A 23,673-nucleotide genomic window follows, 5' to 3' on the forward strand; every position below is an offset into this window, starting at 1 on the left:
CGTGTTTCTTGCAGCTGTGGTGATTTGTTAAATCATACGGAAAAACTGCACAAAAACAAAATGAATGGCCACGTTTTATGATTCGACTTATACAGCATGCCCTGAAATTTAAGAGAAAAGACAGAGTCTGCTCCAGGAATTTATTTGGCCTTAGTAGGGAATTCAAATTTATTTTCTCCCCTTAATAAATCATAGAAATAAGAACTGATCTGTTTCATCAGGCCAAGTTTTTGCTGTAATAAAACTGTAAGCATATTCAGGTCATGTTTATCATAACATTTTTGCATGAAGCGAATGAAGAATACCTGAAGCACAAGCACAAAATCGGGCAGCCATGTTTTCACACCGAGCGCTGAGGTCGACACTTTCGCGGAAAGACTTTTTTCCTAAAATGGCAAAGGTATTCGAAGGCTGGTGTGTGTGTGTGTGTGTGTGTGTGTGTGTGTGTGTGTGTGTGTGTGTGTGTGTGTGTGATTCTCCAGCTGCATTATATTGGAGTCTTCAAAAGGAATACCCTCCATCTCATGTTCAACGTTCGGTTGTCTGCGCCTCACTTTGAGGTTATCTCGAGTTGAAGGGTGCTTAAAGCAAGCAAAACCTCTGTGGGGCAACTCCATCAGGAGGAATGGATATGGCGCCTTCATGAAATTCAAAGTCAAAATGAACTTCACTCCTTTAATACATCCTTAATGGTTCCTATTTCGGTACGTCGAATAAAACCAATCATGGATAGTTTTCAAACCGGCACATTGAGAAACGACCCTGACCATGAAATCCGAAGGGGCGTTTTGAACAAGCCGGTATTCTAGAGGAGAAATTGCAGTCGTTGAATTCAGAAGGTGCAGCAATGTATAGATCCATTTAATACACACAAATACATTGTGGATGGCCGTTTCCCCCGTAACTTTTATGTTAAAATCTTTTTGATTGTTCGTTGTTGTAGTCAAAATATATATTTCCTTTGCCGTAAGCTTTAGTCATCAAAATTCTGAAGAATGAAATCAAGTAGGCAGTGAATTAACGCTTTCACGCATCAATAATGATGACCTTTGACCTGAAAACATGATAGGCTGTTCACTTTAGTGACCGCTGTACCTGAAAAGGTGAATGAGTTTCTCCTTTTTAATTTAACTACTATAATAAACTATTTTACACCATATTCTAATTTATGGAGATGTGGCTTTATAAAGGGGCATATTTTATTTACTGTACATGTTAGTATCTCCTTTTAACCCCAAATTTCTGTTCTTTTAAGATCAAGTTAAGGCACGTGAAATGCGCCTTTATGGCAAAAGAGACGATTGAGGGAAGTTCTTCCTCCCTCAAAATACTCTCGGGAGATGGAGGAGTGGGCGCAGTCGCTGCCATATGACAAGTTTAATGCATAGTTTGAAAATTGATGGCACATTTATGTTCTGAAATGGGGGGAAATTAGTTTCATGTCTGGTTAATGCATTATTGATTCCGCCATTTGGAGTAAAAAACTTTTAAGGTTGGTGCACTTTTTGTGCTAATGAGGGAAAACAAGTCTCTCTGCAGGCAATCTTAACCGAACGCTCAAATACAACATTGACGAGAATGACATACTTCTGCCGGCGATGAACAAAACTCATTTGCATGATCGCTAAATGATGCATTGCTGACAAATTAGGAATAAATGAAGAAAATGTATCCCTAATGCGGCATCAATTTTTTTTTCAATCCATTCCCTATACATTTGCAACAAAATCTCCTTTGTAGAGGTTAAAATCCTAAAAGGATTCCTTCGGGGAACACCAAACTATATATTGCATTTCATCGGTGGCACCTTTTTGCTCATGAATCGTTTGTCTTCGATTAGAACATTTTAAAGATCGAGAGAAGCCAAACTCGAAATCACAATTATTTTGAGATGAATCATCCAGCCCGAGACTGTCATATGATTTTGCCTGTGAACTTTTTTTTATTGTGTTTTCTCCACAAGCCACAGCACAGAATGGGTCAGCTGAGTTGGGCTCGAAGTGCCAAGATGTGTTTCCTCCATCGGCAACTTTTTATGACGCAGTTAACCAAAGCGTAACCTTCGATTTTTATCCAGACATCTTTTCGCATTTCTCTCTCGTTCTGCTCCACCGCACCTAAATGGGACCCTCACCGAGTGCGCTGTTGTTTCTGTGCCGAAGCGCAATCTGGAAAACTAAGACAGAAGCCTTGCGCTTATTTGACAATTTGTCTTCATCAAAATTTGCAATATGCTCCTTGTCATTGAGACCAAAACGATACAGTGTCATGCTAATGAAGATGAGAGGAGCTTGATCGGGGTTAGCGGAGGGTTACACAACTCCTCCATTTGCTCATGTCGCTACTTGCAACGTTTATTTTTTACTGCTGAGAGATGCTTGTCCTGCGGGCCGGATTAAATTACCCCGCGACCGACGAGGCTCGCCGTGGAACACATGCGTTCGGCTGTTGCACGTCGTATTGGTTTAGTGGCCCGCGGCTTCATTGGCTATTGAATGATTCTAGCGTACAGCCTCTCTGGCTAGCAGGGCGGATATTAAAGTCATCTAGCATGAAGTTGTCTGACATGTGATTTCCCGCCGCCATTGTGTCCAGCTCCAATGTCCATAAAAAGCAGGCGGGATGGCTGCTGACGGATTGGGCTGTCTCTTTGGTGGACAGAAAGTCGAGCTGAAGGAAGATAGAGAGGTAGTTACGTTGCGCCAACGACACTCGTACCGTTCGTTCATCGACTGCGTCCGTTTCCGTCTCCGCTATCGTCATCACGACCATCAGCCGATGCGTTCTCTGAACTACGGGAGACCTCTCTGGCTGCACTTTTGTATTCCGATAGCGATTGCAATAACCCAGTGATAAATTCAACTCTTCAACTCAGGCAGTTAAATTAAAGCACTAGACGGGGGGAACCTAATTACTGCTATTCTCTCAGGTTACATTTGAGTTTAATATGCCGTTATTGTGAATATTCAGGAGTTAAGATGGTGGAAAAACATGAGAGGAAAAAAAAAAACAGCGGCTCAGACTTGATTATCTCTAATCTTTTATCTCTAATCCTTTTAAAAGAGCAAAACTGAATGCCACAGCTGCGGAAAATCTTTGGCTAATCTTGTTTGTGTGCCACCAGCAGGTCTGCAGGCTTTGCTTTCTGGTCATCTGAGTGTTAAATATTGTTTCGGGACACTCTCCATTTCCTGTTTGCGCAACGTGCTTACAAGCTAGGTTCATTGTATTAACAAGGGACCGATTGAGCCAACTGTTGCCAAACTGCAAACAACAGGTGACAACAGTGATACAGTATGTAAACACGTAATTACTTCTACATTCATCACAAGCTAGCCCGATTACAAGCGCAGCTAAAATAACTCATCGTTTGACCATTGTTACCAACCTTTAGCATTGCTAAATGACGTTTGTTCATGCTAATATGTTATATTCTATTCTGTCATAGTAATTTAACCAAGCAAAAATAATGTCCATCTTTTATTGTAGCCAGACCAGACACGAGGTTATTCAGTAGAATTTTCAGTAAGATATCCGAATACCAAAATATTCTATCTGCTGCCCTACTCATTATTCCGTGTCTGGACCAATTTTGTGAAGTAAACAGACATAAAGTCAGGTTTGGATATAAAATGCCACATTAGCCAAATGCCTTTCTAAGCAGATGGATTTTTGGTCGCTACTCCAAAGAGCTTTGACTGGGGGGGGGGGGTAAAACGTTGCAGATTTAATGTTGAGGCGTCATGCTGAGGTCTGTAATTAAACTGTTCATTCCTGAACAAACAAGAAGCCCGAAGCAACGTGATCAGCTATCTAAGGTAACTCCAAGAAGGATTAATTATTGCGGATTCAACGATGATTACTGACAAAAGAGAAATAGTGTTGTCAAGATAATTAATCATGTAAACACTTGATTTGGGTAATGAAGACGTAGAAGGGTTGACAAAAATGTAGAGCCCCTGAACCCTCAAATTGCTTATTGGCTGCCCTATAAGTGTCTGTGTGTGAACGTATGTAGGGAAATAGTGTACAGAATTCAGAACGACCTTCTTGAATTGTAGCATTTATGACATGGAAATCAATAGTGTGCCACTCAGATTCTGTTGCTGCAGCTCCATCTATTGGATTTGGTTAGTCACAGGCAGCCCATCATGACCCCAATGCAAGCAGGCTGGAACGGCAACCAGTGAAAATGCTTTAATCGAAGCCACGTTTTTATCCGGATTTGCTTCAAAAAGCAACGTATGATTTTTCCTGTGCGATCCATCAACAAAGTTTCAGAGAAATGAACTGGCCACTTGCAGAACACAGAACATTAGTCCTTCGCACTCATACTCGCACCTATTTTATGGACAATATATTCTGCGATAAACCTAAAATGCCAGGTGTGGGGAGAACCCCGAGTACTTGTATAAAATCCATGTAAGCACTGGAAGATCATGCAAATTTCACACAGAGAAGCCAGAACTGAACATCAGAACACTGATCTGTGAGGCAGACATACTAACCGCTAGTCCAGCGTGCCAAATCAATCAATTAAACTACTAAAACTGAAAGAAAAGAAAAAAAATCGGGGCCCTAAATATGATCCCTGGGGTATGTCACATAACAGGCAACGAGTGACAGTCCACAGACTCAGACAACAAGAGCCCCCTTTTAATCAATGCCCTTCCAACAAATAACATTTTGGGTATTGTATTTCAGTCATCCAAATGTCATGCTTGAACGACTTGTTTGTAATTGGGGCAAAGAAATCAGCTTTCAGTTCCCTGAAGGAAAAGTAATTACTGAAGAAAAAAAAAATCCAATCACAGCTACATATGATGTTGCCCCAGCTCCATAAATAAAGACTACATCACATTTTCAGTGTGGAAGGTGTTTACGGGCGGAGCAGCTCAGCATATACTCCTCAGTTAGACGGTGACCTTGTAGCACATTTGCCTTCGCCGTGCGAGTGCATCGTGTAGTGTGGCTAATAGAGAAAATTGTATGCATCATTAGCCGCCCAAGTAGGCTATACCGCACACCTGCACCAGACGCAAATGTCAGTGTGTCCTGAGACAGAGGCCGCTATCCTTGAACGCTCAGATTCGTCATAAATACTGGGCCAACTTCTATAAATGGGGGGGGCAGAATAGCGACTGATCACATACATTATTTCAAAATTCTCAATGGGGAATTTCCTTGATCAATATTCCACCACATAATCCACCGGTACGTATTTATCCGAAATTGCCCGTAATGGAATACATAAATATAATTCATGCATGTATAAACGGCTATATCGGCCGTTTCTCATCTCTAATAAAACTCAGAGGCTGAGGGAAAGCAGAATGAAAAATGAATCGGCAAGGGTATGATTGATTAGCTTTCTTGTTTGTAGATTAGTATTAAGACGTCACATCTTCTTTATGTGCAGAAAGCGCCGCTTAATGATGTTTTCGCCCCTCCAGTTTACTTCGGGTCGAGAGGTGATTTTCGTTGCATCTGAAGAAATTAAATAAGACGAGGCGGTGTTCTCTGCTTCGCTAAACAAAACGGATTCGTCAGCATGAGCGGGGCGGGAGGAGTGTACTCACACGCAGGTCATCCTTCTTCAGTTTTGTTTAATATCAGCATCTTGTCAACGTCGGGGATTTTTAGGAGTATATTGTACGAGTTGTAAACGAGAATAATGAGGCAAAGGGTGGCTTTAATCAGAACTTTTATGAAAACAATATGTCTGAACCAGTCGGGCAGTACTTAAAAAAGGAAATAAAGGGAATAAAGTTAACATATATTTTGTAAAAATTATGTCTAAAGAAAAAAAATGAATTGCCAGCATACATGATGCAACACATCAGCACTACGTATGTTGTGAATTTTAAAATGATCATTATACACGCACAGCCAATAAAGCTGATACTAAAGCATAAAAAATGACAAAACATGTCATGAAATACGGTATGAACAAATCCGACATCAACCAGCGTCCCCAAACGGATTGTGGCCTACCTCCGAGTGTTAAGCCTTTTTATTGGACCGATGTTTTTTATTGTACACTTAGGTGCTATGCAAAACATAGCGAAGGTGGGGCTAAAATATGAAATGTTACTTGCAGAAACCAAAAAAAAAAAAAAAACCCATATCTGAAATGATCCACTTTTTAAAGAGCTTTTCGTCGATGGTGGGTTCTTGTCAGTGTGTGTCAGAATCAACACTGGGATTAAAACGTTGCGCTGACCGCATACATAAGCAATTCAGCAAAAGCTGGCATTAAGAGTGAGGAGCGAGTGAATTTCTTGGACGGACAGGGGAGATAAGCGAGGACAGCAGGAGCTCTTCTCAGGTCAGGGATCACAAGGCTGCGGCGGTTTAAGTGAAAGCCATCTCCCAGGATGCTGATGCAGGCATGTTTTTTTTTTTTTTCTCCATAATATGGACACCATTTTGGATTGGAGTTATTTTAATCTGAAAGAGGGCAGATATCCAATATCAGCTCATCAGAAAAGATAAGGAGGCTGACTGGATGAGTTACTTGATGCGGCCGTGCGGTGATTGTCAAAGACCAAAGTATTCGGTACAGTGAACCTGAAAAACGGAATGATGTCCGTTGACGAAATAATATCTGAAGAATGCTCCATGTGGTCTTCATTTTGTTTGAGAGTATTGCGGTTGGAGGGCAGCAGTGTTGTTGTAGTGGTTAGCGTGTTTGCCTCACAGTTCTGTGGTTTTGGTTCCTGGTTTGAATCTTGACTGAAGCCTTCCTCAGGGGCACTTGCAAGTTCTCCCCATGCTTGAGTCTATTTTTAATTTATTTTTTTTTCTGGATGCTTCCTCCCACATTCCCTGAACATGCAAGTGAGGATAATTGATGACTCTAAAATGTCTGCCCTGTGATTGACTGTCAACCAGCCCAGGGGTCTGTCTCCCTCACCTCTCGTGAAGTGTCTCGTGTCAATCAATCAAAACAAAGACATTTATTTTTGCAGTTTTCTTACAGATTTTAATACTGGATCACATTAGTGCAAGTGTACCTTTAAGTGGTCTTGTTGATAATAAATTCCAACGCCAGATTAAAAATTATACCATAAGCACTTTAAGAAATCAAAACTTGACCTCCTGTCATTGCCTTCAATCACTTACTTAATATCCAGTCAGATGGCCCCTCGGGATCATAAAGTACACCTTGACCGGTCCAGTTTCATCCCGATTCTTCTCACTGCCGCTGGAGGGGGCGCATGCAACGCCGCGATGGATGAATCCGTTTTATTGTCCATTTTCTAACGTGCGTGTCCTCATTCAGGTCACACGTCAGCCAACATCAGGGCAACCTTTCACACACGCGGACATTTGGGGTCTTTAGTGAACCTAACGGCCATGTTCTGGGAATGTGGGAGGTGAGCCAGACCACCCAAAGAAGTCACCGCGCAGCCCATCGGTTTTATAGTTGCCGGTTAATTCCTGCGGCTGGGTGACAGCATTCCTCAGTGTACATCTGCAATGTTTCATCAAGTAGCAATTTTTATTTCATACTGTGATGCTCGCTCTGGCATCTCGTACAAAGAGCAGAGAGACACGGCGCAGTCTAAGCAGGAACGTGGCTTTTATAGACAAATGAAATAGCGGGCTCGGGGGTTCAGAGTCGGTTTTGCTCGCACTTTGGGAAGGCTGACTAATGGGTGACAAAGAGCTGGCGCCGTTCCATTGGCGGCACAAAGATGAAACACCCCTCCCGCATATGGGCGCCGTCGTCGTACAGGGCCTCTCATCTGTCCGTATGAAGAATCAAGCCTGTCAGTGGCATTCGCAAGTCGGCTGACAGTCTGGAGTTATGCGCCTCGGACCTTCACGCACGTAAGCAAGCGTCGTCCTCCTCCCGCGTGAGCGCATTTTCCACGCACGTGAATGAAGAGGGGTGGTAGCCGCTCGCTGTGGAGAATGCATTATGAACCTGATTGATGGACGGGTGTCCCACTGCCTTTTTGCTCCTGCGTTTCCACAGCACATCAAGTTCACCTACTCCCCCCTTTTTTTTTTTTTTTAATCTTACTTCCAACACAATCAAAGCCAATTCTTACTTACCAAACTGAAACAAACCCGAGTGCTTAAATGAGAAAAAGAAGTAAAAGAATCCTGGGGAAAAAAAAAAAAAACAGAGAGGAATTCCAAGTAGGTGAGGACTGATTCACTGCGCGTGCCCATTTTTGCCGACTGCGATTATTCATGCTGGTCTTTCGAAGCTGATCATAATTCACCATCATGAAGACAAGGACAAGCTATTTTTGCCCGTTAACCTGTGACCTATATTGATAATTACCAATCATACTTAATTGGTTATTTCCCATGCATTTGTTGTCCCCCCGCCCGTCATTATGATTATTTATGCACGCTCACACAGGCTTGCACTTTCAGCGTTGGGTGAATACCAAGGCCATTACGACAACATTATGATTCCAGGAGATAGACTAAGTGCACCAATGAAACATTATGTACTCTGATTGATGATAGTGTGACCGCTCGAAAAAGCGCGACGTCACCTCGCGTCCATAAATCACGGTTTATTGTGATTTGAATATATGAAGACGTGTAATTGTCGATGCGACTCTTGCTCTCTGTTGAGACTTGTAATCCATTTTTGATGCTGCGGAGACTTAAGAAAAACTGTTTCAGACAATTATTGGGGAGGAAAATTGGTTGAAAATTACAACCAGTACACTTTTGACCGAGAATTAGTTTGGGTTAATTTTGACAGATGTCACCCAAGGCTGGATTTACGCTGCCCAATCCCGATTGAATGCGTGGCAGATTTTTTTGGGGGCGACTGTCTATTAACACAAATCCGCCATTGGCTGCGTTTTCACGGAAGGAACAACCCGAATCACGCCACAACCAACCCCAGACATTACACGCGTGCCAGAATCGGCACGTTTCAGTAACCGTCATTCAACAACAGATTAGTTCCGTGATTTACAAGGAAGCAAATGGAAAGGAAAATGCAGACACGCCTCCTTTCACCCTTACGATTTCTCATTGATGTGACCTCTTCACCTTGGCAATAGTTGCCAAAAGTAATGAATTAGGTTTCCCAAGGCTGGAAGCTAGAAGATGCTGGGAGATTGGAACATGTCTCCGCAGCTGCGTGGAGCCAAGTCCTTCTATTTCCCTACTTCATCATCGCTTTCCTATAGCGCGCTCGCCGCAGTAGCATCTGCTTAATGGGCCTCGCCGCTGTGGATGCTCTTCCATCTTTTGACTCTCGCGCAGCTTGCAGACAAGCACGAGCCATGCATGTAGATTCTCGGTGATGATCTGTAGTTTTTACCGTTTTTTTTTTTTTTTTTTTTTTTTTTTTCTTTAACTTGTTGCCGTGTGGCTCCTATTTTTGACAGCGGATGCATGATTTAAAAGTCCGCCCTTTCATTATTTCCACACCCGGAGACACGTTTGCAAATGGAAAACATACACAAAGGATCCACAAAGCAACATTTTGTGTGTATTTATCAGTGTTGCCGTCTCTGGAATCCGCTGTTTTCCCAAACACAACGGTATTTTCGCAAAGCCAAAACCAACGTGGCGTTCCTTTCTCCAGCGAGCTGGCAGAGCTGCCCGGCTTGGAATGTTCTGCGTTGAACTCCACATTGTTCTGTTTAACCCACACTATGCTAACAAGACATCACAGCCAAGAGATTGTGTACAAGAAATCTGCTCGTAATAATGACCTCCACGAAGAGACGTTTTCAGGTCAGATTCCTGTAACACAACCTAACGCTCGAGCATGGGAAACAATTTTTTTTTTTGCTTTGTGTTGCGATACTTTTTGTGCCGATACCAAGTGTCGATACTTTCAGTGAATATCAATACGTTCAAGCAGCCAGTCATATGTTAATCTTCCAGGTCGATAGAGGGCAGCACATTTGAATCAATGTCAAATGGCACTTCGGTTAATACTTTGGAGACACGTTGCTTCTGGGGTTTTTTTTCCCAATACATATTATATTACATTAAGGTTAATACTTTATAATAATTAAGTATCGCAACACGTATGGGATCACCACCCAAGTTCCGGATCGTGACAAAAGTGTATCGTCCCAACCTTGCGAGAACAAATATGAGTCTCCCGTTGGTTTTGCCAATCACAATTGTGCATTTTGGGGGATTTGACTAACATCCTATCGTCACAATACTTAAAAGAAACGTCCCAAAAAAAGAATCAAACAATGTCAGAAATCAAAATATCAAAATGTAATATCAAAGCTTCACCCGTATTTCTAATGCCATTCAGGGAATACAATCAAAGGGAATAAAAGCAGTTTGGATCCGTGCCGCCTGCTCATTTCAATATGGAGGTCCTGTTAATGCCGCACTCTGAAGACCAGCAGATGTTCTATGTGAATTGTGCATGTAATTGTCAGCGTTAATCATCATCCTTGTCACTCTCACAGCCGGTGATATATTCCAAATGCAATCCGTTTCTCATGTTAAAATGAGCTGCACTGTATTTATGTTCAGACTCTGTGACCCAAAGCAGATGACGGAATTCTTATCTAGGGATCCTATGGATCTAAAAACAAGGCCTTCATTGGTATTTTTAAGTCTTAAATCAATTTTTCTGAAGTCTTGAAAAATGGTGTGATTGAAAATAATTTTCTAGATAAAAATTAACATAAAAAAAAAAAGACTAATAATTTACAAAGCACGGTCCAACATTAACAGTGGCCCGATGGCCCGGAGCCACTATTTGAAGTTGCTAGCCATCAGTACAAATTCCATAGATAAAAAGGATGAAATCAACACATTTTTGCTTTTTTTTTAATATCTCATATTCCTCACAGAGAGGCAGTCACGCAGACATGCTAACCACTAGTCCACCATGCCAGCCTTGGATCATTTTGCATGTCGAAATTCTTTGAGCGTGCTATAAACAGTATTTTTCCAACCACCACAGAACCGAGGATGTGAAATTTCGAAGGGAATGGTCAAGGAAATGTGTTTTGCAGATAACATTACAGATGCAATAAGGTTTGGCTCGGCGTGTGATTGAAACAATACAGCAGCTAAGCCGCATTGAGCCCACCTGTTTGTTTTGCCGTAATTGGATTCTGCTTCATTCCATTTGCCTTAATGCTGATGCATAATGCAATGTACTGCAGGGACCGGCCATTACCGGGCTATGGGACGGGGCTTGAAGAAGTAACCTGACCCAGCGTCCTGACCCACCAAATATCTCTGCGCCACCCCCCCCCCCCCCCCCCCCCCCCCCCCAGCTCCCCTTCCTTCTGCCCATCTCTTAAAGCTCTGCTCATAGATTGATGAAGGAGGCTTGCGGGGCCTGATGGGAACCAGAATAGCAGGTGTTGGTTTTAGAGTATACAAGAACAATAAGCCGGCCCTTTGCAGCATGCTAATCCAAATTAAACAGGCACAGGCACAGGAATGGGCTGCATGGGCCAGGCTGGAGGGATCCTCACCAGAGATTGAGGTTCTGCGAACAAGACAGGCATGTAGAGCCAAAGCTTCATCTGTCTTTGTAGAAGCAACAACACACCCCAGTCATGCGGAGCATTCCAGACATCAACACATCCGGGCTTAGCTGGTGGACTTTTCCCACTAGGGTGGAGCTAAATTCAAAGAGTAGCTAGTCCCTATAAACATTTAGGTCCACATGCATGCATTATTTAAAAACAAACAAAAAAAAAACCTCTTGTAGCTCATGTCATGTTTTTATAACTCATTCAATGCAGAGCTTGTGCCCTGTGAACAAATGTCTAAATCTCCCAGCAGTTTGGCGTCACTGTCATCACGACAGAGACCCCTTCCACGCGCTCTTTGCCTTTTTTTTTTTTCCGTGGCAGCCCGTACTTCTCTCGCGAGCAGCTGCTGTCGCTAAGTAGCTCGTGTCGATGGTCGGGGCTCAGATCTGCCCACAACGATGGTGACATGATGAAGATAAGACATCTGGAGGCTGTGTGTGTACGTGTAAGTGCGTGTTTGTTCACTCTGTGTGTGCATCAGTTATAATAGTGGAAGATAAGAAGGACTAAAAGTGTGTGTGTGGGGGGGGGGGCGACCATGGCCAAGGTTCATTAGTGTGTGCTGAAATAATGATAATAAGGGCTTGCTCTCTTTTCGCTGCCGTGGAGAAGAGCATCTGATCTGCGCTCACCTCCCGTGCACGCTGACACATGACCGAGGAACAGATAAAAGCCGATGTAGCGACAACACTAACGCTAACAGAGCGCTCGAGAGGAATAACGTCGGAAAGATGGAGGCTTGATGAGCTGTGGAAATTTGGAGGAAAAAAATTGTTACAAGTGCACGTTTGAGAGGAAAACGGTCTTTAGGACCTTATATAACTTTACCAAAAAAATGCAAGTCAGCAGTAGTTTTTTTACTCTTCGTCTGTACATATTGGAAGTACTGTATACTGTAATGACCTAAGCCAAGGCCAAATCAGTAAATTGGACCAGCAATAAATTTACCACATTCCAGACTAGCAACAATCACCGCATACACACAGTGTGTTAGTTAATAAGTTCACCAGTAAAAAGTGTGAGATTTTTCATATTCATCGTATTGAGTCGATGTTATGCACATCAAGCTCGCAAACTTGTTTATAAATGACCCATAAGCAGGCAACGGCAATTAAAAATATGTAAGCTTGCGGACCGAGTAGATAATAACAGGTGGACTTTTATAGGCTATATATATATATATATATATATATATATATATATATATATATATATTGATTTCTATATTTAATAAGTACATGGCGGGACTTTCACTTAGCCACGGGATTCAGTTGGTAAGCTAACCATGTACTACTTATGTGCCACTTAACTAATGTATTTCGAATTTCTGAAAGCTTTTTACATCAATTGACATTTCATGACGATAGAGTGGACATGTTAAGCTAGCCAACATCAAGCTAGCCACGTGGTGGTGATGATGATGAAAGTTGTGAAGCAAAATTGTTTCTATTCATTCAACCAAAAATTGCTTCGGCCTCTATAGAAAGACAAAGAGCTTTTTTTTAAGCTCTTTGATCATGATTGTGTAAAGCCGAGTATCCTGCAGTGCCGGTTGCATAGAAAAGTACACGGTCAGTTGATGTTGATCAATGCCTTTCATTGCCGATCCCCCGCAGCTCGTAATGTGCAGCCAGCAGCCAACTCGAGACCAGCCTGTGCGCTGTGTTGTTTCCCCTCCTCCCTTCCTTAACACTGCACAAGTTACAAACCGAACCGGTAACTGAATCGTGTATATGTCTGTGCATTAAGAGAGGGAAATTTGCATGGAATGTGTTTTTTTTTTTTTTTTTTGACTACTCAATTAAAAAATAATTGTCCCATTAATTCATCCATTTTCTGAACTCCGTCCTCTCACAAGGGTCCATCCATCCATCCATTTTCTAATCCGCTAATCCTCGCAAGGGTCGCGGAAGTGCTGGAGCCTATCCCAGCTGTCTTTGGGTTCACCCTGAACTGGTTGCCAGCCAAACGCAGGGCACACGTTAGACCAACAACCATTTGCGCTCACACTCACACCTAGGGAAATTTTAGAGTGTTCAATCAGCCTGTAATGCATGTTTTTGGGATGTGGGAGGAAACCCGAGTACCCGGAGAAAACCCACGCAGGCACGGGGAGAACATGCAAACTCCACACAGGAAGGCCGGAGCCGGGGTGTTCACTCACACCTTCATTTCATGGCTTCTTCCATGGCCAGTGCTCCACCCTCATACTTTTTACGTCGCACCCCTCGCTAGCAACCAATGAGAAATTCAGTGGTCAGTGTGTCAGAACGGCGCGGCGGTGCTCTCGATGGCTCATTGTGGATGGTGACAGACGAAAGGAGAAGGTGACGCAGCTGGAAGGGAGACAAAAGGGAGGGCTGAGGTGAAAGTTCACCATGGAGGACATGACAGATCCCAAATGGTCGCCTTTCGGAAAACAGCCTCATCGCCTCATTATGTCAGCCGTGGAATGATCCGCACACAACATGAACTCACCCCATCTTATGGCGGGCGGGCAACGACGTAAAAGACAAAGTGCATGCAGAAGTGCAGCGTGGAGATAAAAAAAAAAAAAAAACTCTTGTTTTGTCTTTAAATGCAAGGTCCTGACCCAAGGCAGGGGTGTGTATTTTTAAAGCGCTCACCGTGATGGATGCACACATTGTGCTCTCCCCGCGCTCCGAGTGACATGTGTTTGACCCCCCACCGCCAGCCCCCCTCCCTGCCCCATCCTCATCTTACAGGAGACAACACCTGCTGCCTCACTACATGCCCATTAGTGGTCAACCAACACACACACACACACACACACACACACACACACACACACACACACCACACACACACTTTATTCACACAAGGGATTTTTAGAGCACTCTGTTGCCTGATAGTAGGACATGTAGCACATACTGTACTTTTATCGTGTATCTTTTGTATGTACACACAGAGGACACAACACATACACTTGAGCTCCGATGCAGGAGCTTTATACAAGATAATATTGTACTTTTTTTATTTTGGAACGTAACAGTGTACAAAGTGCGCTTTTCAATACGGCAATGAACAAAAAATGAATTTGAATAGCTAATTTCAAATATTACAAAAAAAAAAAAATCCCAGTTTTACGGAAATTAAATAAATTAGGTTGTAATTGGACAAGAATAAAATTGTGAAAGAGTAAAATTGTCAGTATGTGAAGAAAAATCTAATTGGCAAAATAAAGTTCTAATTTTGAGAGAGTAAAGTCCCCATTTTCATGAATGAAGTCATGTTTTTACAAGAATGGAATTTAAATTTTTGGATGAAAATCTCTATATTTTTTCATCGTTCTAATGAAAACGTTTTCTGCAATTTCATGTTTAATTCAGCATTAAATTTTCAGAGAATAAAGGCACCATAAAAACACTTCACCTCAAAGAATAGAAAAAACATTTGTGAGGGAAGCATTTTTAATTTCAAGAAAATAGTTATTTTTGATGAAGAGTCGTAATTTCCAATAATTGTTGTATTTTACGACGATAAAAGTTACAATTTTCCAAGAATAAAGATCGAGTTTCCATAGAATAGCCTTGTCATTTTCAGAGTGCCGTGACAATTTTTCAAGAATTGAGTCATAATTTTCCACGAAAAAAAGTCTTAATTTGAAGAAAACAAAGTCAGCGTTTTTCGAACTTTCCCAAGAATAAAATAAAAAATTTCTGAAATGTAATTTTTTTTTTCCAAGAATAATGTTTCAAAGAAACCTTCATTTTTTTTCAAGAATAAAGTCAAGACAAAATAAATATTAAGCACATGTAGCAGTTTTTAAATGAGGGGTTTTGAGGGTCTTGGTTTGGATACGGCAACTCTTTTCTCCTAATATTCCATTTCTTTCAAGTGTGGCCCTAATTCTCTTTCGTAAACTTGCTGGCCTGGTGCGTGCGATGCATCTCGCACTCCATTAATGCCTTCATCTAATTTGCATATGTTTTGTTTTCCAGCCTCCACCGTCGCGGAGAACGGCAAGAAAACCTGCCTGAAGCTGAAGGTTTTCGTCCGACCATCAAGTAAGTGCTCGACGAGGCTTTGTAAACGGAGCCCGTTGAAGTGCGCAGTTGGCGTGTTGAAAAACAAAGCGCTCGATGTCGTCTCTCGACTTCACCGACAAAGCTTTTTTTTTTTTTGGCCCGCTGTCCCGACATGCCGCTCTCATTTGTCTCCAAACTGCTGCTACTCGCTAAGAATATGTTTAAAAAACAAACCAAAGAAGAAAAAAAAAAAAAGCATCCAAAATATTTCATCTGAATGTTGCCATGAGCTTTGTTGCTTGACGTGTTGACTATCAGTGCTGAGAGGGGGCGGGGGGGTGGGGGGGGGGCTTCAATTGTCGACCTGGCGTATATCCACCTCTAATGATGATGATTTCATTCTCCCTATCTTCTGTTTATAGACAGCTGTGTGCGAACTATAGGTGTACATGACCGTGTTTTCGATGTAAACGACAAAGTAGACAATACGTTAGAACCACGAGGTTAGTATGGCTTCCTGCTTTTTTTTTTCTTTTTACTCTCTTCGTGCGTCTGTCCACAGGCCTTGTTAGTGCCACCATGTCTCATCTTCTCACATCCCCCGCATGATCTCCAACGCCCCTCACCCCACCCCCACCCCAGTCCACCATAGCACCATACCTCCGTTTATGCAACAGAATGATTTCATTTTGGGGTGTAAAATTGTAATCATCCTTCCTAAAGAAATTGGGTGAAGAAAATATGGAATGGTTGGAGCTCGTTTAACATTTCACACAATGACACTCTCCGATGAAATCATGATATTACATCCGGAAAAACAAACAGATTCATTTAGGATGTATTTTTCGAATTTTTTGAAATGGGAAGGGGGGGGGGAGAGATACACGACCTGATTTTAATTGGAGAGTGAAAATAATCTTCACAAGACGAACCATCACGTACAATACAGGATTTGAGATCTTGAACCATTCGCAACGCAAGATGAAGATGATTTGAAAGAAACAGCAGAAGAAATAAAAGTGGAATCGCATTGAAATCACATTTATTGCCATCGCACATGTCACGCGGACATGAGGAAAGTGGAAGGGGGTAGGGGGGCAAGGCTCCAAATAATGCTACTATAAGGGAGGGGCTGATCCTGTGTGTATTTTTTCACATTGATTTAATTTTTTTTTCTTAAATCAAACAATTGTAGAAAAAAAAACCACCGTAATTTTTATATTTAGAAAATAATATTTATACTTCCACACAGACTTTTGTTGCACAAGCATATCAACTAGTGAACCAATTGTGCACCCCTTATGTATACCGATGTACTTGTAAGAATGAAACGTGTCAACCCCCAACCGCATGCCCATAACGATCACACCAAGCGCTGTATATTTATCTCGAAACTCCACAGTAAATATACAGTCATTCATTTGACACCCTCAAACGTGTTCATTGATTCGTTGTCTCGTGAGCCTGCATTTTTATATCGGGACGCACATGCCGCAGCCGTCACGACGGGATATCCTGACTTGGGTTTATAATCGCATTGAATATCGACGTGAGGACAAGGCGCGGACGCGCAAAGGCCGTCTGACATTATTGATGCCCTACCTTCCTCTCTTTGCGCCTGGCCCCTTGCCCGCCGCCCTGTCGTGCCGGCCTCGACTTGTCTACACTTTGCATGCCTCGGTCCTCTGCTTTGCTTGCCTCAAAACATGAGCTTTTTTTTTTTTCAGTGCCTGATCACCCCTGCAGCTCACAAGCTTTACCTCTGCTTTGCCCCTTTGCATGCTCCTGCTCCTTTCCCCGCTCATAGAAAAGCGCCCACCTCGGAGAATAACGTACTTACAGTGGTACCTTGACTTACACGGTGCTTACGCGGTTTTCAAGGTAATAGGCGACACTTGGTTGATTGTTTTATTGTTTTGTTTGGGTTTTTTTTCGATACGCCCGCCGCTTGAGAAAAGTGGAAACAAAAATAGAGCAACGAAGGTTCTTTAATGCTCTCACATGTGGGCAAGGAGAGCCACGTGCAGTTTATTCAGGTTACTTAACTCATTCAGTTCCAGCCAATTCTGGACCAAGTCTGAAAAGACGTTTAAAAACGTCTTTGGGAGTGAATGAGTTAAAGGGAAAAATAACCCAAAATGTGTATTGGAGGGGTTTTTTTTGTTTGTTTGTTTGTTTTTTTTTTTTGTTTTAATGTATTTCATTCCCCCCCCCCTCCCCACTACATTTCAATATGCGTCAATTGTGGGACGGCCTGCTCCCTTACGTCCACTCCGTGATGAGCTTGCTCACCCAATGAATCAAATTCATCAGTCAAGGTATCACTGTATCCGTAGGACATAGCAACCCAAGTTCATATGGCAACTCAGAATCCGTAGTGTCTAATAAAGTTGTGAACATGAGCCAGTAACCCTGATGTGGCTTGATTATTGTTAGACTCCTACTTCAAATGACCAACAACTGAAGGCTCGAATGCTTTAGTAGTCAAAACATTGTTAATATTTGAACGTAAATGTATTCTTTTTTTTTCTTTTTCTCCCCCCCTCCGTCATCTAGACGACACCAGCCATGAACCCGCCGAGCCCTCCCGAAGTGAGGAGACAAACGCCGCGCCGCGCCTGTCCCCATCCAGTCAACTTCTGGCTTCACTGCTGCTCTGCCTGGCGGCCCTCTTCACCTTATAGCGCCCCCGCCTGTCCCGGAGGTGCAATTAACACCCAGCGTGGCCTGAATCTGCCCAAGGTTGCAGGGGGAAAGGGGCGGGATTTGAGGGCGGAGCTTGTTTTGTTTGATTGGGCCATCCCAGCAGGCTTCGCAAGGAATCCTTCAATTTTTATTTTCCCTCCCCCAGACGAAGTTTGATGTGTCTCGCCATTTGTGAGTGGCGGGAAAAAAAAAAGCGGAAGAGACAACTCCCCCTTACCCCTCGCAAACCTAAGATGCCAAATCTTTTTTTTTTTTGTTTTTTTTTCCTGACACTTAGTGATTCATATTTTCCCGCGACAGCGCTATACATTGTTTTTAACCAGCACACACAAACGCAGCACACACACACAAAAACACACACTCAGCAAATCTCGTCAGTGTTTCGTTGTTCTTACCATGTTGTGTTCTGTAGCAGCGTTTACAGAGTAGGAAAGTGAAGACTGTAGACTCTTAGGAAGGACTGTACATAACCGTGTAGGTATCTCTCCGTTGTGTTGGCTTCGTGTTCTGCTTGGTGCATCAAGTCTGATGTTTGACCCCCAGCAGGTCAAAACGATGAAGATGAAGGAAAAGGACTGGCAGTTTGAGAGCCAAAGCACTGGAAAAAAAAAAAAACTATACACAGCCTGCACCTTAACCTAATGATGTCCAGTTGTTTCCTAATTTAATAGTAACGCCAGATTGTGTCAGAGGAGGATAAGCTACTGTATATACATGACCAGGGATGGGCATTTGACGAAATTCCCATGAATGACGATGGGAGAAAATTAACAATCAATGAATTGCAATTATTTTTTTTTTTAATTCATTTTACTCTCAGCATGTTCTGAGTTTCCATGCCAGTGTTGTGTTGAGCAGAAGAATGCCACCTAAATTGTGTCAAGTAACCAACCATCAGTTCCACACATTGGACCAAATTTTCAATTAATCAATTCATGGATGATCATGCCCATCCCTAGTAAAACCCTAAAAGGTTGTGGTTTACCGTGTGTAAGAAAACAGAGAAATTTTAGACTCCCCGGCAGGGACTTTGCGGGCCGCTACTAGATGGAGGATCAATGTCTTTTAAGGAGTCGCAATTTCACGGCAGCAGTCACACTCATTTTGTGTTTACTGAGCTGGACAAAGAACTGTTCTCTTGGCGCCATCCACTTACGCGATACACTCGCGTCCATAATCCATATCCAAAGCTTGGAAATTGCTCGGCAGTGGTAATGGGTCAAATATTAGTCGCCCGGTTCGAAAAGAGGCGAGCTGCGGTTACACGGCACTGACGCGTTGCTCCGTTGAATTGAAAAAAAGCAATGCGCAGCAGGTCTGTCCTTTTGGCTTTACGGTGGTACCTCTACTTAGGAAATTGATTGGTTCTGGAAGAAATGTCTTTAATAGAAAATGTTGTAAGTTGTTTTCCATGTCAATGCCCGAATCTGTTCCAAGCCCCCGCCAAAATTCAGACATAATTGTTTTATACATATGTTTTATACATAATAAAAATGCATCAAAATATGGAACAAATGCGTGTTACAATTAGATGACTGCGCAATACATGAGAGTTGTGCATAATGTAAAAAAAACAAAGAATAGAGTAAATAAGAATGATGATGGTCATGATGTCATTTGACAATAAAGTTGGACTTGACTTGACTTGACTTAACTTTTAACTGCGTCCTCGCCGTTTTTTGCCCTCTTTAATTCATGTTCTCCCTCAGAAGTGTTTTTTGCCTGGCGTTTTATCACAAACCAATCCAAGGACGTTTGTTTTTGTCGTTTTTTTTTAATAATCCTTTGAAAATGTCCAAGGCAAACATCAGCATTGTGAGCAATCACCCGACTTTTTCTGGGCGATTCACATTTACGCAAAACTATCGGAACGCCTCATGGCCCGAGGGGCGATTGAAGAGGACGCTGCAAAAACACCATATGTCTGTCTATCTGTCTCTCTTAGCCAATGGGATGCCAGGATGATGCTCGGTAACAGCCAATGGCATAGCAGTTATAAGTATGCTGCGTTCAGGAAAACTCGGAGTTGGGACTAGCCACCCTTACTGTATTTTTACCGTTCGAATCTTCAAATTTCTTTCGTGACAAGAGGCAATATTTTCCTGTTGAGACATTTCATACCTTGGAAATTCCGTATGAAGTAGAGGTACCACTGTATATACACAGCACTTAGCGATACGCTCACTGTGTGTTTCATGACATTCAGCTTCATCTGGTTGGGCCGTGTTTTTCTCACAAGATTGAGAAATCTCCCCGCCCCTAAAAAAGTGACTTCCTGTCATGTGCCAAATAGGGCCCCCCGGAAAACAAAACAAAACAAAAAAAAAAAAAGTAGACGTCCGCTGTCGGCTCCTGTTGCCGGTTTAAGTGACTCTTTAATGAGGTTCAAAATGACAGGCACGCAGACCCCATGTTGCGGCAAAGGGGAGCTATTTCTGGTATTAAAAATAGACGGTGGAGGGCTTGAAGGAAAAGGGGGACGGAGGGGGGTTGTCGGGAGAAATGGTGTCGATTTCATTCATTGGTTATAACGCACCGGTGACCTTGCTGTTTGGGGGGGAAGTGACGAGTGACGGAAATGAAATTCCTAGGGAGGGGTTCAGGGATGTGATGTGGCTGAAGGTGGTCGTATAATTGATAAGAGTGCCCGGCGTGAAGTAAATAAATCAATACAAATCCATCAAACTCTTGTTGCAAGTTCAGTTTGGAATCTTTCAATCTTCAAAGTAGGAACATGGCTTCGGCCCACGCTAAAAAGAACAGATCAACACGAGAATCAAGTTATATTTTCTAAAGAAAATAAGAAACATTAAAAACAAATGTTTCATGACATTAGCCCTAATAAAATTTTTGAATTTAAAAAAAAATTAAAAATCCAAATGTTTTTTTCCTCTTAAATGTGCCACGTTATGACTTGATTCTCGTAATTATTGATCCTTTTTTTACATTCTTTTCACCCTTGCCCCTCATGCGCCTTCAAACAAAAGACATGCACAGTTTTTTGTTTGACTTTTTATTTTTCAAACCCGTCTGCCTTTTTACCCTATTGAACACGAACGATGTACATTTATTTTTTTCATTTGCCATGCTAACAACGTGTGCTAGCAACTCAGCTGTTGCGCAACTTCAGCCCACCGGATGAGGTACTGATGTCACCGTGGACATTGTCCTTTTTATCAGAAAACCAGCTCCACGTTGACCCTCTTTTGTGATAACCAATATTACTGCCTATCTTTTTTTTTTGTTTGTTGTTATTTTTGTTATCATCCTACTTTATTGTATGCCATGGCCTAACCTGGTAAATGAGGATCAACTTAAAAACTGGATACTGTGTATCCCGAGGTAGTCAACCATCAAACATGTCGTGGTAGGTTATAGCATCTGTTTTGTACGTTCTGGAGGACAAAAGTTAAAAAAAAAAAAAAAAAATCATTGTTAAAACTGTAGAATTATTACTGTTATGATAATGATTAAAACTATTATTATTATTATTAGGGAAGACTCCTTGTAAATAGTGTTTGATATTAAAGTATTCATTTGGTTCTTATGTCTTTTCTAAAAAAAAAAAAAAAAAAAAGAACAAAAAGGAGAATATGGTAATATCTCTGGGTTTTGCCGAGTGCTTTCAAGCAATGCGTTGCGCGCTTAGATCCTCAATGCCTAATATGTTAAAAGTCGGAGCTGTGCAACCTGCCAGTGGACGGACGACAACTTTCGCCATCTCTTCACGCGAGGATCTTAAGGACTTGCCCTCTTTTTTTGTGTGTGTGTGGAAAAAGCATGAGAAAGAACTGGACGGAATCTGGAAGGAACTTGCCGGTTTCATGATGTGGCATGCGCATGAACTTAATGACATGTAAAGAAGAAAAAAAAACGTTTTTAAAAGTTTAGGATTTTTTTTTGTTTGTTTTTTTTTTGCTCGTTTTCTTTTTGGTGTGTTCGATTTTTCGGCTCACATTCACGTCGTGCATTTTACTTTCCATCTCCGATCCGAGTGATGTCATGAAGCCTTGTTAGTGACGAGATAACAAACGTGCTGTACAAAACACCAAACGTTGTTGTGTAGTTGCAGTGGGGCTCGGCCAAGTTTGTTGTCTTCTTTTTTTTTTTTCGGGAGAAAGACTCTTTCTGATGACTTCGTCTCTTGTACTTGCGGCGCGTCTCCTCGGAGGATCGCATCAGTGTGAAGGTTTCTCAGTTGGACAAAAATATGGACGAGCCCTTTTGAGTTTGCTATTGTTTGTTTTCTCATGTGGTGCTGCCGCCGTGAATGGGAAGCGACGACCTTCTTTTTGGCAGCCGAAAGTGTTTCCCATGCCTTAGACGCTTTCCACCATTGTGCTTTGACACGTCAACAAAACAGGGCCCTTCACGTCCCCCCCCCCCGCCCCCTCCCCTTTTTAACAACCCTGCGCTCCTATCTTGTGTCGGCCTTAGATGTCGCTCCTGAGTGACCATGGAAGAACTAATACATCCACCTCGCCTCCAAACAACGAGGGGGTGAACTCATATCATGGATCCAGGTTCTGCGCCCCCCCCACCACCCCCATTCATGTTTGTCTTCTCGTAATCGTGTCGCGTCCACCTTATCACACGCTGTCCTTCCTCTTTGTACCCCGCGCTCACTTTGTCATCAGTGGAGCAAGATTTCCAGACCTGCTCTTTTACAGTATATAAACGAAGAAAAAAAAAAGTCGACAAAAATTGATCTGTATTTGTATATACACGTGTCTGAGCATCTATGAGTAATACAATAAAACATGAAAAACATGGCCTGCTGTTTTATTCACGCCGATGATTGTGATGATTCTTACATCTATTTTTCCTAACATAAATATAAATTGATCTTATATTTCATTCAGTGCGGCACGGTGGACGAGTGGTTAGCGCATCGACCTCACAGTGCAGAGGTCATGGGTTCGATCCCGGCTCCGGCCTTCCTGTGTGGAGTTTGCATGTTCTTCCCGTGCCTGCGTGGGTTTTCTCCGGGTACTCCGGTTTCCTCCCACATTCCAAAAACATGCATGACAAGCTGATTGAACACTCGAAATTGTCCCTGTGATTGTGAGTGCGGATGGTTGTTTGTCTCTGTGTGCCCTGCGATTGGCTGGCAACCAGTTCAGGGTGTCCCCGGCCTACTGCCCGAAGACAGCTGGGATAGGCTCCAGCCCGCCCGTGACCCTTGTGAGGATAAAGCGGTTCAGAAAATGGATGGATGGATTTCATTCAGCGTCAACCGCGCCGTGTCATTTAAATGTGCTTGGTGGGCTTGCACAGAGCATTGTGCATGTGACCATTTTATTGGTTTTACGATTGTGCGCCACCCATTCTGCCTCGCAACCACTAGCTGACGCCTGCGAGATGAATGATCGATGACAGCAGTGGAACCACAAACTGGCATGTCGTCCGCATCAGCGGCTGACGCCCTACTAATTATTTAGCATATAAAAACATCACAGATTGTT

The 23,673-nt window shown here is 42.6% G+C and overlaps 1 protein-coding gene across 2 annotated transcripts in view; it reads left to right on the forward strand.

The window, feature by feature from the left end:
- Positions 1-18,823, forward strand: part of LOC109517511 (ephrin-A5b) — a 91,115-nt gene extending 72,292 nt beyond the window's left edge. The window contains exons 3-5 of one of the 2 annotated variants that reach the window (XM_019872709.1): positions 15,476-15,541; positions 15,925-16,005; positions 18,059-18,823. In XM_019872709.1, coding sequence (XP_019728268.1) covers positions 15,476-15,541; positions 15,925-16,005; positions 18,059-18,186 — 275 coding nt within the window. In that variant the 3' untranslated portion in view covers positions 18,187-18,823. The remainder of the gene's footprint in view (positions 1-15,475; positions 15,542-15,924; positions 16,006-18,058) is intronic. The other variant, XM_019872710.1, reaches the window with a different exon arrangement.
- Positions 18,824-23,673: the final 4,850 nt, after the last annotated feature.

This window comes from Hippocampus comes, unplaced genomic scaffold (genome assembly GCF_001891065.2).
Source record: "Hippocampus comes isolate QL1 unplaced genomic scaffold, H_comes_QL1_v1.1 scaffold4, whole genome shotgun sequence".
Classification (NCBI taxonomy): domain Eukaryota; kingdom Metazoa; phylum Chordata; class Actinopteri; order Syngnathiformes; family Syngnathidae; genus Hippocampus; species Hippocampus comes.